This window comes from Electrona antarctica (genome assembly GCF_951216825.1).
Source record: "Electrona antarctica genome assembly, chromosome: 8".
NCBI classification, from domain to species: domain Eukaryota; kingdom Metazoa; phylum Chordata; class Actinopteri; order Myctophiformes; family Myctophidae; genus Electrona; species Electrona antarctica.
Window position 1 is genome coordinate 36,113,226 of NC_136789.1, and position 14,092 is coordinate 36,127,317.

A 14,092-nucleotide genomic window follows, 5' to 3' on the forward strand; every position below is an offset into this window, starting at 1 on the left:
GTCAAAGGTCAAAATGCTAGAAAGGTCAAAAATCACTAGAAAGGTCAAAACGCCACGATGCGCTTTTTTCATCGCTAGAAAGGTCAAAACGCTAGAAAGGTCAAATGGCTAGAAAGGTCAAAATGTCAAAAGGTCAAAGGTCAAAATGCTAGAAAGGTCAAAAATCACTAGAAAGGTCAAAACGCCACGATGCGCTTTTTTCATCGCTAGAAAGGTCAAAACGCTAGAAAGGTAAAATCGCTAGAAAGGTCAAAAGGTCAAAAGGTCAAAGGTCAAAATGCTAGAAAGGTCAAAAATCACTAGAAAGGTCAAAACGCCACGATGCGCTTTTTTCATCGCTAGAAAGGTCAAAACGCTAGAAAGGTCAAATCGCTAGAAAGGTCAAAAGGTCAAAGGTCAAAATGCTAGAAAGGTCAAAAATCACTAGAAAGGTCAAAACGCCACGATGCGCTTTTTTCATCGCTAGAAAGGTCAAAACGCTAGAAAGGTCAAATCGCTAGAATGGTCAAAATGTCAAAAGGTCAAAGGTCAAAATGCTAGAAAGGTCAAAATGTCAAAAGGTCAAAAGGTCAAAGGTCAAAATGCTAGAAAGGTCAAAAATCACTAGAAAGGTCAAAACGCCACGATGCGCTTTTTTCATCGCTAGAAAGGTCAAAACGCTAGAAAGGTCAAATCGCTAGAAAGGTCAAAAGGTCAAAGGTCAATGCTAGAAAGGTCAAAAATCACTAGAAAGGTCAAAACGCCACGATGCGCTTTTTTCATCGCTAGAAAGGTCAAAACGCTAGAAAGGTCAAATCGCTAGAAAGGTCAAAATGTCAAAAGGTCAAAAGGTCAAGGTCAAAATGCTAGAAAGGTCAAAAATCACTAGAAAGGTCAAAACGCCACGATGCGCTTTTTTCATCGCTAGAAAGGTCAAAACGCTAGAAAGGTCAAATGGCTAGAAAGGTCAAAATGTCAAAAGGTCAAAGGTCAAAATGCTAGAGAGGTCAAAAATCACTAGAAAGGTCAAAAATCACTAGAAAGGTCAAAACGCCACGATGCGCTTTTTTCATCGCTAGAAAGGTCAAAACGCTAGAAAGGTCAAATCGCTAGAAAGGTCAAAATGTCAAAAGGTCAAAGGTCAAAATGCTAGAGAGGTCAAAAATCACTAGAAAGGTCAAAAATCACTAGAAAGGTCAAAACGCCACGATGCGCTTTTTTCATCGCTAGAAAGGTCAAAACGCTAGAAAGGTCAAATCGCTAGAAAGGTCAAAAGGTCAAAGGTCAAAATGCTAGACAGGTCAAAAATCACTAGAAAGGTCAAAACGCCACGATGCCCTTTTTTCATCGCTAGAAAGGTCAAAACGCTAGAAAGGTCAAATCGCTAGAAAGGTCAAAAGGTCAAAGGTCAAAATGCTAGAAAGGTCAAAAATCATTAGAAAGGTCAAAACGCCACGATGCGCTTTTTTCATCGCTAGAAAGGTCAAAACGCTAGAAAGGTCAAATCGCTAGAAAGGTCAAAAGGTCAAAGGTCAAACTGCTAGAAAGGTCAAAAATCACTAGAAAGGTCAAAACGCCACGATGCGCTTTTTTCATCGCTAGAAAGGTCAGAACGCTAGAAAGGTCAAATCGCTAGAAAGGTCAAAATGTCAAAAGGTCAAAAGGTCAAAGGTCAAAATGCTAGAAAGGTCAAAAATCCCTAGAAAGGTCAAAACGCCACGATGCGCTTTTTTCATCGCTAGAAAGGTCAAAACGCTAGAAAGGTCAAATCGCTAGAAAGGTCAAAATGTCAAAAGGTCAAAGGTCAAAATGCTAGAAAGGTCAAAAATCACTAGAAAGGTCAAAACCCCACAATGCGCTTTTTTCACCTTTTGACCTTTCACCTTTTGACCTTTGACCTTTCATCGCTAGAAAGGTCAAAACGCCACGATGCGCTTTTTTATCGCTAGAAAGGTCAAAACCCCACAATGCGCTTTTTTCACCTTTTGACCTTTGACCTTTTGACCTTTCACCTTTTGACCTTTGACCTTTCATCGCTAGAAAGGTCAACACGCCACGATGCGCTTTTTTCATCGCTAGAAATGTCAAAACCCCACAATGCGCTTTTTTCACCTTTTGACCTTTGACCTTTTGACCTTTCACCTTTTGACCTTTGACCTTTCATCGCTAGAAAGGTCAAAACGCCACCATGCGCTTTTTTTATTGCTAGAAAGGTCAAAACGCCACGATGCGCTTTTTTCATCGCTAGAAAGGTCAAAACGCCACGATGCGCTTTTTTCATCGCTAGAAAGGTCAAAGCGCCACAATGCGCTTTTTTCACCTTTTGACCTTTGACCTTTTGACCTTTCACCTTTTGACCTTTGACCTTTCATCACTAGAAAGGTCAAAACGCCACGATGCGCTTTTTTCATCGCTAGAAAGGTCAAAACGCCACGATGCGCTTTTTTCATCGCTAGAAAGGTCAAAACGTCACGATGCGCTTTTTTCATCGCTAGAAAGGTCAAAACGTCACGATGCGCTTTTTTCATCGCTAGAAAGGTAAAAATGCCACGATGCGCTTTTTTCACCTTTTGACCTTTGACCTTTTGACCTTTTGACCTTTCATCGCTAGAAAGGTCAAAACCCCACAATGCGCTTTTTCACCTTTTGACCTTTGACCTTTTGACCTTTGACCTTTTGACCTTTGACCTTTCATCGCTAAAAAGGTAAAAACGCCACGATGCACTTTTTTCATTGCTAGAAAGGTCAAAACGCCACGATGCGCTTTTTTCACCTTTTGATCTTTGACCTTTTGTTCACCTTTTAACCTTTGACCTTTTAACCTTTGACCTTTCATCGCTAGAAAGGTCAAAACCCCACAATGCACTTTTTCACCTTTTGACCTTTTGACCTTTCACCTTTTGACTTTTGACCTTTCATCGCTAGAAAGGTCAAAACGCCACGATGCGCTTTTTTCATCGCTAGAAAGGTCAAAACGCCACGATGCGCTTTTTTCATCGCTAGAAAGGTCAAAACGCCACGATGCACGTTTTTCATCGCCAGGCTCTCATCGAACCAGGCTCATCGAACCAGGCTCATCGAACCAGGCTCTCATCGAACCAGGCTCATCGAACCAGGCTCTCATCGAACCAGGCTCTCATCGATCCAGGCTCTCATCGAACCAGGCTCTCATCGAACCAGGCTCTCATCGAGCCAGGGGCTCATCGAGCCAGGGGCTCATCGATCCAGGCTCTCATCGAACCAGGCTCTCATCGAACCAGGCTCTCATCGAACCAGGCTCATCGAACCAGGCTCTCATCGAACCAGGCTCTCATCGAGCCAGGGGCTCATCGATCCAGGCTCTCATCGAACCAGGCTCTCATCGAACCAGGCTCATCGAACCAGGCTCTCATCGAACCAGGCTCTCATCGAGCCAGGGGCTCATCGAGCCAGGCTCTCATCGAACCCCACTATGGAGCGTTTTCTAATATTTAGTGGAAAGACGTGAGACGACAAGTTCTGGACAGAACTGGTATATTTATTTAGTTTGACTGAAATGAAATGAAGATGACAAAAGTTAAAAATATTTCATCATTAATTCATTAAAACAACCTTTCATTAATGTGCAATAAGTATTAAATGGCTTCATAACATAGAACTGTAAAAAATATGATAAAATCTCCATGTCTTTTATGTATTTAACCATAAAATATCCTTATCCTTACTTTCATTTTACTATAGGGCCTTCAAATACTTTTCTAACAGATGGAAGGCAAGTGACCTTTTTACTTTTGGAAAATAATATTGAAGAAGCTGTTTCATGTCTGTAACATCACCTTAAAATGCAAAATGAATGCTTGGAATGGATTCAGAGCCGTACTCAACATTTATAACATAAAAGTTTAGGGTACTCAACATGTCCGGGTTTACATTCTGGCAAGTGGACTACACAGTGGACTACAAAGTGGACTACAAAGTGGACTACAAAGTGGACTACAAAGTGGACTACAAAGTGGACTACACAGTGGACTACAAAGTGGACTACAAAGTGGACTACACAGTGGACTACAAAGTGGACTACAAAGTGGACTACACAGTGGACTACAAAGTGGACTACAAAGTGGACTACACAGTGGACTACACAGCTTATTGTGATGACTCACAGGTTGAGAACTATACTGTCCTAGATGCTGATTGGCTACAACATTAACCCGGGAGAGGGAACGCTTGTTATCTTGTGTTATCAAGTGTGACTACATTTGACTGAGGGACTGCCATTGGATTTTTTTGAATTTTCATTTTTTTCATGTCATATGAAAGCAGGGAATCATAGCTTCAAATAGGCCTATCTCACAGCCCGCTTTCCACGCCCACTTCCGGTAAATAGTGGTGTCTTTAACATGAGCATTTACACGTTTTTTTCTCTGGAGAATCTAAGTACATTTTCTAATGTAAAAATGTGACTGACCAATATTATTATGAAGCAAACAAGATGGTAAATCAGCTCGAACAGATAGAACAAACCTTACCTTGAGAAAACAAAAGTTGTAGACTTCTTAAATTACCTCTGTTAACATGAAGCGTCTATGGAGTGACGTCACGCTATCACCACTAACCCCGAAAGGGAGCGTATTTAGGGGGGCGGGGAAATTCTGTGAGATAGGCTTATTGACATACAAGTGATCTTTGAAACTATAAAACGGTGGCGCCTTAGCTTTGCAGTGTGTCCTGCTATAATAGGAAAGTATGTGTTTGGCCTGTGTGTGGGAGGCCAAATAAGGTCATAGAGCTGAGCTCATTCAAGCAGAAAGGCCAGATTTCGCACTTTGAGCTTCAGGGAATACCAAAACACTTGCAAAAAAAAGAGAAAAAAAACCCGGGAGCAAATCCAGCGACCTCGGAACGGAGTACCAGTGGTGGGAAGTAATTAAGTAATTTTACTTAAGTACAATTTTGAGGTATTTGTTTTTGGAAGAACAAAAACTTGAAAGATTACCTTGTACATAGCAAACTAAAGGAGACAGACAGACCGATACGCAAGAAACCGGATTACTTCAGACCTAAACAACAAGTGAAAAATAGAACCACAATGAGAATGGTGGGAATAAATCAAATCATACAGGCTAATACTAGTAACTGTGTCTATCTAATTACATGCAACAAATGCAACCTACAATATGTGGGTGAAACTAGAAACACAATAGCAGATAGACTAAACCAACATAGATATAATATAAATAATGCAAAAGAAACAACTTTATTAATTGTTCAACATTTCATGACCCATGGGATTAGTGCCTTGGAGGTTTGTGGATTAGAATCTAATCAAACCTGGACAGAGGGGGAAAGGAGATATGCAGAGAAGCAGTGGATTTTAAAATTAAACACCAAATTTCCACACGGCTTAAACAATACCAATCCAATAGGCCTACAGGGAACAGGATAGTAAACAAACCCTTAAATGCTAAACTCCTAAATGGCTCTTAATTAGAGCAGAGCCAGGACAATAGCATAAACACAAAGCCATTCAGATTCAAAATCAGACCATCTTGGTCTGAGGTTGACACTAATGGGCTTGATGGGTGGACTTAATCCCCTCAAAGGTTTAATCATCAAGGTTGAATCATCAATCAACACTTTAATCGTTGACCTCAGAGGTATACGACTGGATTAAGCCGGACTAAAACTAAATATAAGATTGAGACATTTGTTAAGACTAAAACTTAATTGCCCAGACTCTTCTTCAACCAAGATGGCGAAAGCAAACATTCTTTGTTCGGTACTCATACAATAGTTTGGTACAAAACACTGAAGTCCTTAAACCAGAAACTTAACCTCAGTAAAACTATGTCTAAACCTAACCTTATTCCTAACCTTAACCTCAGTAAAACTATGTCTAAACCTAACCTTATTCCTAACCTTAACCTCAATAAAACTATGTCTAAACCTAACCTTATTCCTAACCTTAACCTCAGTAAAACTATGTCTAAACCTAACCTTATTCCTAACCTTAACCTCAGTAAAACTATGTCTAAACTGAACCTTATTCCTAACCTTACCTCAGTAAAACTATGTCTAAACCTAACCTTATTCCTAACCTTAACCTCAGTAAAACTATGTCTAAACCTAACCTTATTCCTAACCTTAACCTCAGTAAAACTATGTCTAAACCTAACCTTATTCCTAACCTTAACCTCAGTAAAACTATGTCTAAACCTAACCTTATTCCTAACCTTAACCTCAGTAAAACTATGTCTAAACCTAACCTTATTCCTAACCTTAACCTCAGTAAAACTATGTCTAAACTGAACCTTATTCCTAACCTTAACCTCAGTAAAACTATGTCTAAACCTAACCTTATTCCTAACCTTAACCTCAGTAAAACTATGTCTAAACCTAACCTTATTCCTAACCTTAACCTCAGTAAAACTATGTCTAAACCTAACCTTATTCCTAACCTTAACCTCAGTAAAACTATGTCTAAACTAAACCTTATTCATAAATGTATGCTCAGTTTAACTATGGCTAACCCAGCCTAAATGTATTTCTAATCTTATCCTCAGTAAAAAATAAATAAAATAAATTCATAGATTGTTCTTGTTCTTTATTTGTTCTGTAGCTGCACTCATGAAAGGTGCTCTATAAATAAAGTTTATTATTATTATTATTATTATTATTATTTTTTTTTATTGCGACCGAAATAGATCACACTTTACTATGTGTCTGACTGTCCGTCACGCCACGTAACCCGCTCCATATATGGCCAATACAGAATTCATTCCATATGTTGATCTGACCTCATCAAACCCTACACACTCAAGGCATGCTCCATATATGGCACGTGTCACATGGAGGAGACTGGATCATCACCTAGATCTGCATATATGGAGCCGGCTATAGCTATAGCAACACATCTGACCTCTCAGACACCAGATTAAAGGTCCTTGTATTGACCTCTCAGACACCAGATTAAAGGTCCTTGACCTCTCAGACACCAGATTAAAGGTCCTTGACCTCTCAGACACCAGATTAAAGGTCATTGCACACTACTGCGTTGTTCGGATTTTTAGCAGCGTTTTTCCACCGGTTTTCAGAAAAACGTGTCCAGTCTACAAGGAGCTTAATAGTTTCATTCCTGCTTCTTAACTGTGCCGTATTAAGAAGCTCTGTTGTTTCAGGGCACGAGGTATTGTAATTCTATTGGTAACAGCCTAACAGGTCCGCTCGCCCCTTTTCCATCTCGCCCCACTACTCTACCTAGCTGTAAATAACAGGTACGGTCGCCCCTTTTCCATCTCGCCCCACTACTCTACCTAGCTGTAAATAACAGGTACGGTCGCCCCTTTTCCATCTCGCCCCACTACTCTACCTAGCTGTAAATAACAGGTACGGTCGACCCTTTTCCATCTCGCCCCACTACTCTACCTAGCTGTAAATAACAGGTACGGTCGCCCCTTTTCCATCTCGCCCCACTACTCTACCTAGCTGTAAATAACAGGTACGGTCGCCCCTTTTCCATCTCGCCCCACTACTCTACCTATAGCTGTAAATAACAAACATAATTCATGTTTGTGATTATTTAAAAGGTATTATCATATTAATGTATCATTGTTAAGTTCACTCTGTAAGTCTGTATATCCACAGGCATAATAGCATGATGATGCCATTACAAAACATGGGCTACATATGGAAGAAATGTGATTAATAAAACGAAATTAACTGCTAGATGGTCATAAATTAACTTAATTAAGCAGTCACCGTCTCTGTGACATGTTGTTCTTTCTAAATTTTACAGAGTATAGAGATCGACTACTATACAATCAAATAAATCTGTAGGCTACAAGATAATTTCAGATTTCAGAGAGGGAGGGAAATACTAAATGAACTGTTAACTACATTTAAAAAAATCGCGGGGGCGAGTTGGTAAAGGGGCGAGCAGTCTCGTAGTATTCATTCTATTTTAGTTTCATTGGAAGTTGTGTGTGTACAGACAGACAGACAGACAGACAGACAGACTCTTAAAGCTCATCATCATGCAACGGAATCCTGGATTTCCCAATAGACGAACAACAGTGCCCCCTACAGGAGAAAGCAGTGCACAAATTATTGGACCTTTTCTATTTCATTTGTGAAAAGGATTCAATGGAGTTGTTTTTAATTGATAGTTGTGTCTTTTTGTTCACACGCACAGTAATTGCTCCTAGTTCAACAGAAGGTGGCGCTAAAATGCAACGATTATCGATTAAAAAGAATAATAATAAAAATGGAAGAAAAAGTGGGAACTCGCGTCCGTTCGCTCGGTGTTTCCGTCCGGACTCTTTAGAGTGTAACACCGCCCGGACGCGTCAGAGTGTGACACCGCGCGGCAGCAGCTCTGTGTAAATCTTCTGCTCAACTTCTGTTACTTTAATGTGTTTAAAACTAATAAAAACCCTCATTGGTCACCGTTTACGTCACCATTAGTCTAATTTAGTCATTATTTACGTCATTATTAGTCATTGTTTACATCGTTGTCTGCGTCCAAACACACCGGAGGAGGAGCGGCGACTAGAAAGGTAATTCACTGTTGTGTGTGTGTGTGTGTGTGTGTGTGTGTGTGTGTGTGTGTGTGTGTGTGTGTGTGTGTGTGTGTGTGCGTGCGTGCGCGTGTGTGTGTGTGTGTGTGTGCGTGTGTGCGCGCGCGTGTGTGACTGACTCACTGTGAGTGACCTGTAGGGGTCAATTTGGTTCCATTGTACACTGTCAAGTCATTTAGCGTGTGTGTGTGTGTGTGATATGCTGGTTTCAGCAGAGCCAGGGAGATACAACAATATTGTTGTTATCTCAGTTGATGTTAATGACTATTGTTTTAATTAAGGAGATCATTGAATGAAGCTGTATTGTGTCAAGGGGAGGGGGGGCTCTCTGTGATATAGTGTCTTATATTTGTGATGATATTGTATTATTTTGTGTTATTTTGTTATGCTATGTTGATGATGAATTGAATGCATCGGACCTCAATGGAAACATGACTTGGAAACAATGGAAACATGACTTGTAGCAGAAATACAAGCTCACAATGCATCATAAAAATACCTATTTACATCACTGCCATGGGTTCACACTGTCTTCTTTATAAGTATTATGTTTAAGTGTAGCAACAGTGAAAACAGCACATCACAGGTAAACAGTGCTCTTATTTTACATTCCACAGACCAGAAGACAGACAGAGCTCTGGACACGTTCAGGTGTTTAGACAGATATCTGGTGTTGTGTTTATAGAAGACAGAGCTCTGGACACGTTCAGGTGTTTAGACAGATGTCTGGTGTTGTGTTTATAGAAGACAGAGCTCTGGGCACGTTCAGGTGTTTAGACAGATATCTGGTTGTGTTTATAGAAGACAGAGCTCTCTGGACACGTTCAGGTGTTTAGACAGATATCTGGTGTTGTGTTTATAGAAGACAGAGCGCTCTGGACACGTTCAGATGTTTAGACAGATATCTGGTGTTGTGTTTATAGAAGACAGAGCTCTCTGGACACGTTCAGGTGTTTAGACAGATATCTGGTGTTGTGTTTATAGAAGACAGAGCTCTGGACACGTTCAGGTGTTTAGACAGATATCTGGTGTTGTGTTTATAGAAGACAGAGCTCTGGACACGTTCAGGTGTTTAGACAGATATCTGGTTGTGTTTATAGAAGACAGAGCTCTGGACACGTTCAGGTGTTTAGACAGATATCTGGTTGTGTTTATAGAAGACATAGCTCTGGACACGTTCAGGTGTTTAGACAGATATCTGGTGTTGTTTATAGAAGACAGAGCTCTGGACACGTCCAGGTGTTTAGACAGATCTCTGCTGTTGTGTTTATAGAAGACAGAGCTCTGGACACGTCCAGGTGTTTAGACAGATATCTGGTGTTGTGTTTATAGAAGACAGAGCTCTGGACACGTTCAGGTGTTTAGACAGATATCTGGTGTTGTGTTTATAGAAGACAGAGCTCTGGACACGTTCAGGTGTTCAGACAGATATCTGTGTTGTGTTTATAGAAGACAGAGCTCTGGACACGTTCAGGTGTTTAGACAGATATCTGGTTGTGTTTATAGAAGACAGAGCTCTGGACACGTTCAGGTGTTTAGACAGATATCTGGTTGTGTTTATAGAAGACAGAGCTCTCTGTATTTATTTATTTCCTCCAGTAGTAATGTTTATTTGTATTTATTTCCAGTAGTAATGTTTATTTCTATTTATTTAGTAGTAATATATCTGTATTTATTTATGTCCTCCAGTAGTAATGTTTATTTATATTTATTTAGTAGTAATATATCTGTATTTATTTCCAGTAATGTCTCAGTCGGAGGAAGTCCTCCTTCAGGTGAAGAAGGTTCGTCAGAGGAAACAGGATGGAACTCTTTACCTGATGGCTGAGCGCATCGCCTGGGGTCCCGAAGGCAAGGACCGTTTCTCTGTCAGCCACCTGTACGCAGACATCCGCTGTAAGTATACTGTACGCAGACACCTGTACACAGACACCTGTACACAGACACCTGTACACAGACACCTGTACACAGACACCTGTACGCATACACCTGTACACAGACACCTGTACACAGACACCTGTACACAGACACCTGTACGCAGACCCGTCCTAACAGTGGTCCCTCCTGTGATGTGTTGTGTAGAAAACCAGTTCAGAAACATCTTCCAGAAACAGGAACGGTCTCAGATGTCATGATTTCTGCAGCTGGCCCTGGTCTTTTCAGATTTTATTTAGCTTTATGTCATGAGGTCAGAAGGTCAGTCAGTCAGCCAGTCAGTCAGTCAGCCAGCCAGTCAGTCATATGGACAGCCAGCCAGCCAGCCAGTCAGTCAGTCAGCCAGCCAGTCAGTCATATGGACAGCCAGCCAGCCAGTCAGTCATATGGACAGCCAGCCAACCAGTCAGCCAGCCAGTCAGTCATATGGACAGCCAACCTGCCAGTCAGTCATATGGACAGCCAGCCTGCCAGTCAGTCATATGGACAGCCAACCTGCCAGTCAGTCATATGGACAGCCAGCCAGCAAGCCAGTCAGTCAGCCAGTCAGTCATATGGACAGCCAGCCAGCCAGTCAGTCAGTCAGCCAGTCAGTCATATGGACAGCCAGCCAGCCAGTCAGTCAGTCAGTCAGCCAGTCAGTCAGTCATATGGACAGCCAGCCAGCCAGTCAGTCATATGGACAGCCAACCTGCCAGTCAGTCATATGGACAGCCAGCCAGCCAGTAAGTCATATGGACAGCCAGTCAGTCAGCCAGTCAGTCATATGGACAGCCAGCCAGCCAGTCAGTCATATGGACAGCCAGCCAGCCAGCCAGCCAGCCAGTCAGTCATATGGACAGCCAGCCAGCCAGTCAGTCATATGGACTGCCAGCCAGCCAGTCAGTCAGTCATATGGACAGCCAGCCAGCCAGCCAGTCAGTCAGTCATATGGACAGCCAGCCAGTCAGTCATATGGACAGCCAGCCAGCCAGCCAGTCAGTCAGTCAGTCAGTCAGTCAGTCAGTCAGTCATGGACAGCCAGCCAACCAGTCAGTCATATGGACAGCCAGCCAACCAGTCAGTCATATGGCCAGCCAGCCAGCCAGTCAGTCAGTCATATGGACAGCCAGCCAGTCATATGGACAGCCAGCCAGTCAGTCAGTCATATGGACAGCCAGCCAGCCAGCCAGTCAGTCATATGGACAGCCAGCCAGTCAGTCAGTCATATGGACAGCCAGCCAGCCAGTCAGTCAGTCATATGGACAGCCAGTCAGTCAGTCATATGGACAGCCAGCCAGCCAGTCAGTCAGTCATATGGACAGCCAGCCAGCCAGTCAGTCAGTCATATGGACAGCCAGCCAGTCAGTCAGTCATATGGACAGCCAGCCAGCCAGTCAGTCATATGGACAGCCAGCCAGTCAGTCATATGGCCAGCCAGCCAGCCAGTCAGTCAGTCAGTCAGTCACCCAGTCAGTCATGGACAGCCAGCCAACCAGTCAGTCATATGGACAGCCAGCCAACCAGTCAGTCATATGGCCAGCCAGCCAGCCAGTCAGTCAGTCAGCCAGTCAGTCATGGACAGCCAGCCAACCTGTCAGTCATATGGACAGCCAGCCAACCAGTCAGTCATATGGACAGCCAGCCAGTCAGTCAGTCATATGGACAGCCAACCAACCAGTCAGTCATATGGACAGCCAGCCAGCCAGTCAGTCATATGGACAGCCAGCCAGCCAGTCAGTCAGTCATATGGACAGCCAGCCAACCAGTCAGTCATATGGACAGCCAGCCAGCCAGTCAGTCATATGGACAGCCAGCCAGCCAGTCAGTCATATGGACAGCCAGTCAGTCAGTCATATGGACAGCCAGCCAGTCAGTCAGTCATATGGACAGCCAGCCAGTCAGTCATATGGCCAGCCAGTCAGTCATATGGCCAGCCAGTCAGTCATATGGACAGCCAGCCAGCCAGTCAGTCATATGGACAGCCAGCCAGCCAGTCAGTCATATGGACAGCCAGCCAGTCAGTCATATGGCCAGCCAGTCAGTCATATGGACAGCCAGCCAGCCAGTCAGTCATATGGACAGCCAGTCAGTCAGTCATATGGACAGCCAGCCAGTCAGTCAGTCATATGGACAGCCAGCCAGTCAGTCATATGGCCAGCCAGTCAGTCATATGGACAGCCAGCCAGCCAGCCAGTCAGTCATATGGACAGCCAGTCAGTCAGCCAGTCAGTCATATGGACAGCCAGTCAGTCAGTCAGTCAGTCAGTCATGCACAGCCAGCCAGCCAGTCAGTCATGGACAGCCAGTCAGTCAGTCAGTCAGTCAGTCAGCCAGCCAGTCAGGCATATGGACAGCCAGCCAGCCAGTCATATGGACAGCCAGCCAGTCATATGGACAGCCAGCCAGTCAGTCATATGGACAGCCAGCCAGCCAGCCAGCCAGCCAGTCATATGGACAGCCAGCCAGCCAGTCAGTCATATGGACAGCCAGCCAGTCAGTCATATGGACAGCCAGCCAGTCAGTCATATGGACAGCCAGCCAGTCAGTCATATGGACAGCCAGCCAGTCAGTCATATGGACAGCCAGCCAGTCAGTCATATGGACAGCCAGCCAGCCAGTCATATGGACAGCCAGCCAGCCAGTCAGTCATATGGACAGCCAGCCAGTCAGTCATATGGACAGCCAGCCAGTCAGTCATATGGACAGCCAGCCAGCCAGTCAGTCATATGGACAGCCAGCCAGTCAGTCATATGGACAGCCAGCCAGTCAGTCATATGGACAGCCAGCCAGTCAGTCATATGGACAGCCAGCCAGTCAGTCATATGGACAGCCAGCCAGCCAGTCATATGGACAGCCAGCCAGCCAGTCAGTCATATGGACAGCCAGCCAGTCAGTCATATGGACAGCCAGCCAGCCAGTCATATGGACAGCCAGCCAGCCAGCCAGCCAGTCATATGGACAGCCAGCCAGCCAGTCAGTCATATGGACAGCCAGCCAGTCAGTCAGTCAGCCAGTCATATGGACAGCCAGCCAGCCAGTCATATGGACAGCCAGCCAGCCAGTCATATGGACAGCCAGCCAGCCAGCCAGCCAGTCATATGGACAGCCAGCCAGCCAGTCAGTCATATGGACAGCCAGCCAGCCAGCCAGTCAGTCAGTCAGCCAGTCATATGGACAGCCAGCCAACCAGTCAGTCATATGGACAGCCAGTCAGTCAGCCAGTCAGTCATGGACAGCCAGCCAACCAGTCAGTCATATGGACAGCCAGCCAACCAGTCAGTCATATGGCCAGCCAGTCAGTCAGTCAGCCAGTCAGTCAGCCAGCCAGTCAGTCATATGGACAGCCAGCCAACCAGTCAGTCATATGGCCAGCCAGCCAGTCAGTCAGCCAGCCAGCCAGTCAGTCAGTCAGTCAGTCATATGGACAGTCAGTCAGTCATATGGAGAGTCAGCCAGTCAGTCAGTCAGTCAGTCATATGGACAGTCAGTCAGTCATATGGACAGTCAGTCAGTCATATGGACAGCCAGCCAACCAGTCAGCCAGCCAGTCAGTCATATGGACAGCCAGCCAGCCAGCCAGTCAGTCAGCCAGTAGGTCATATGGACAGCCAGCCAGCCAGTCAGTCATATGGACAGCCAAC

At 44.2% G+C, this 14,092-nt stretch overlaps 1 protein-coding gene across 2 annotated transcripts in view; it reads left to right on the top strand.

Annotated features, from left to right (window-relative positions):
- The first annotated feature begins 8,266 nt into the window (after positions 1-8,266).
- Positions 8,267-14,092, top strand: part of gtf2h1 (general transcription factor IIH, polypeptide 1) — a 64,673-nt gene continuing 58,847 nt past the window's right edge. For both annotated transcript variants that reach the window (XM_079507912.1, XM_079507911.1), the window contains exons 1-2: positions 8,267-8,513; positions 10,278-10,430. In XM_079507912.1, coding sequence (XP_079364038.1) covers positions 10,280-10,430 — 151 coding nt within the window. In that variant the 5' untranslated portion in view covers positions 8,267-8,513; positions 10,278-10,279. The remainder of the gene's footprint in view (positions 8,514-10,277; positions 10,431-14,092) is intronic.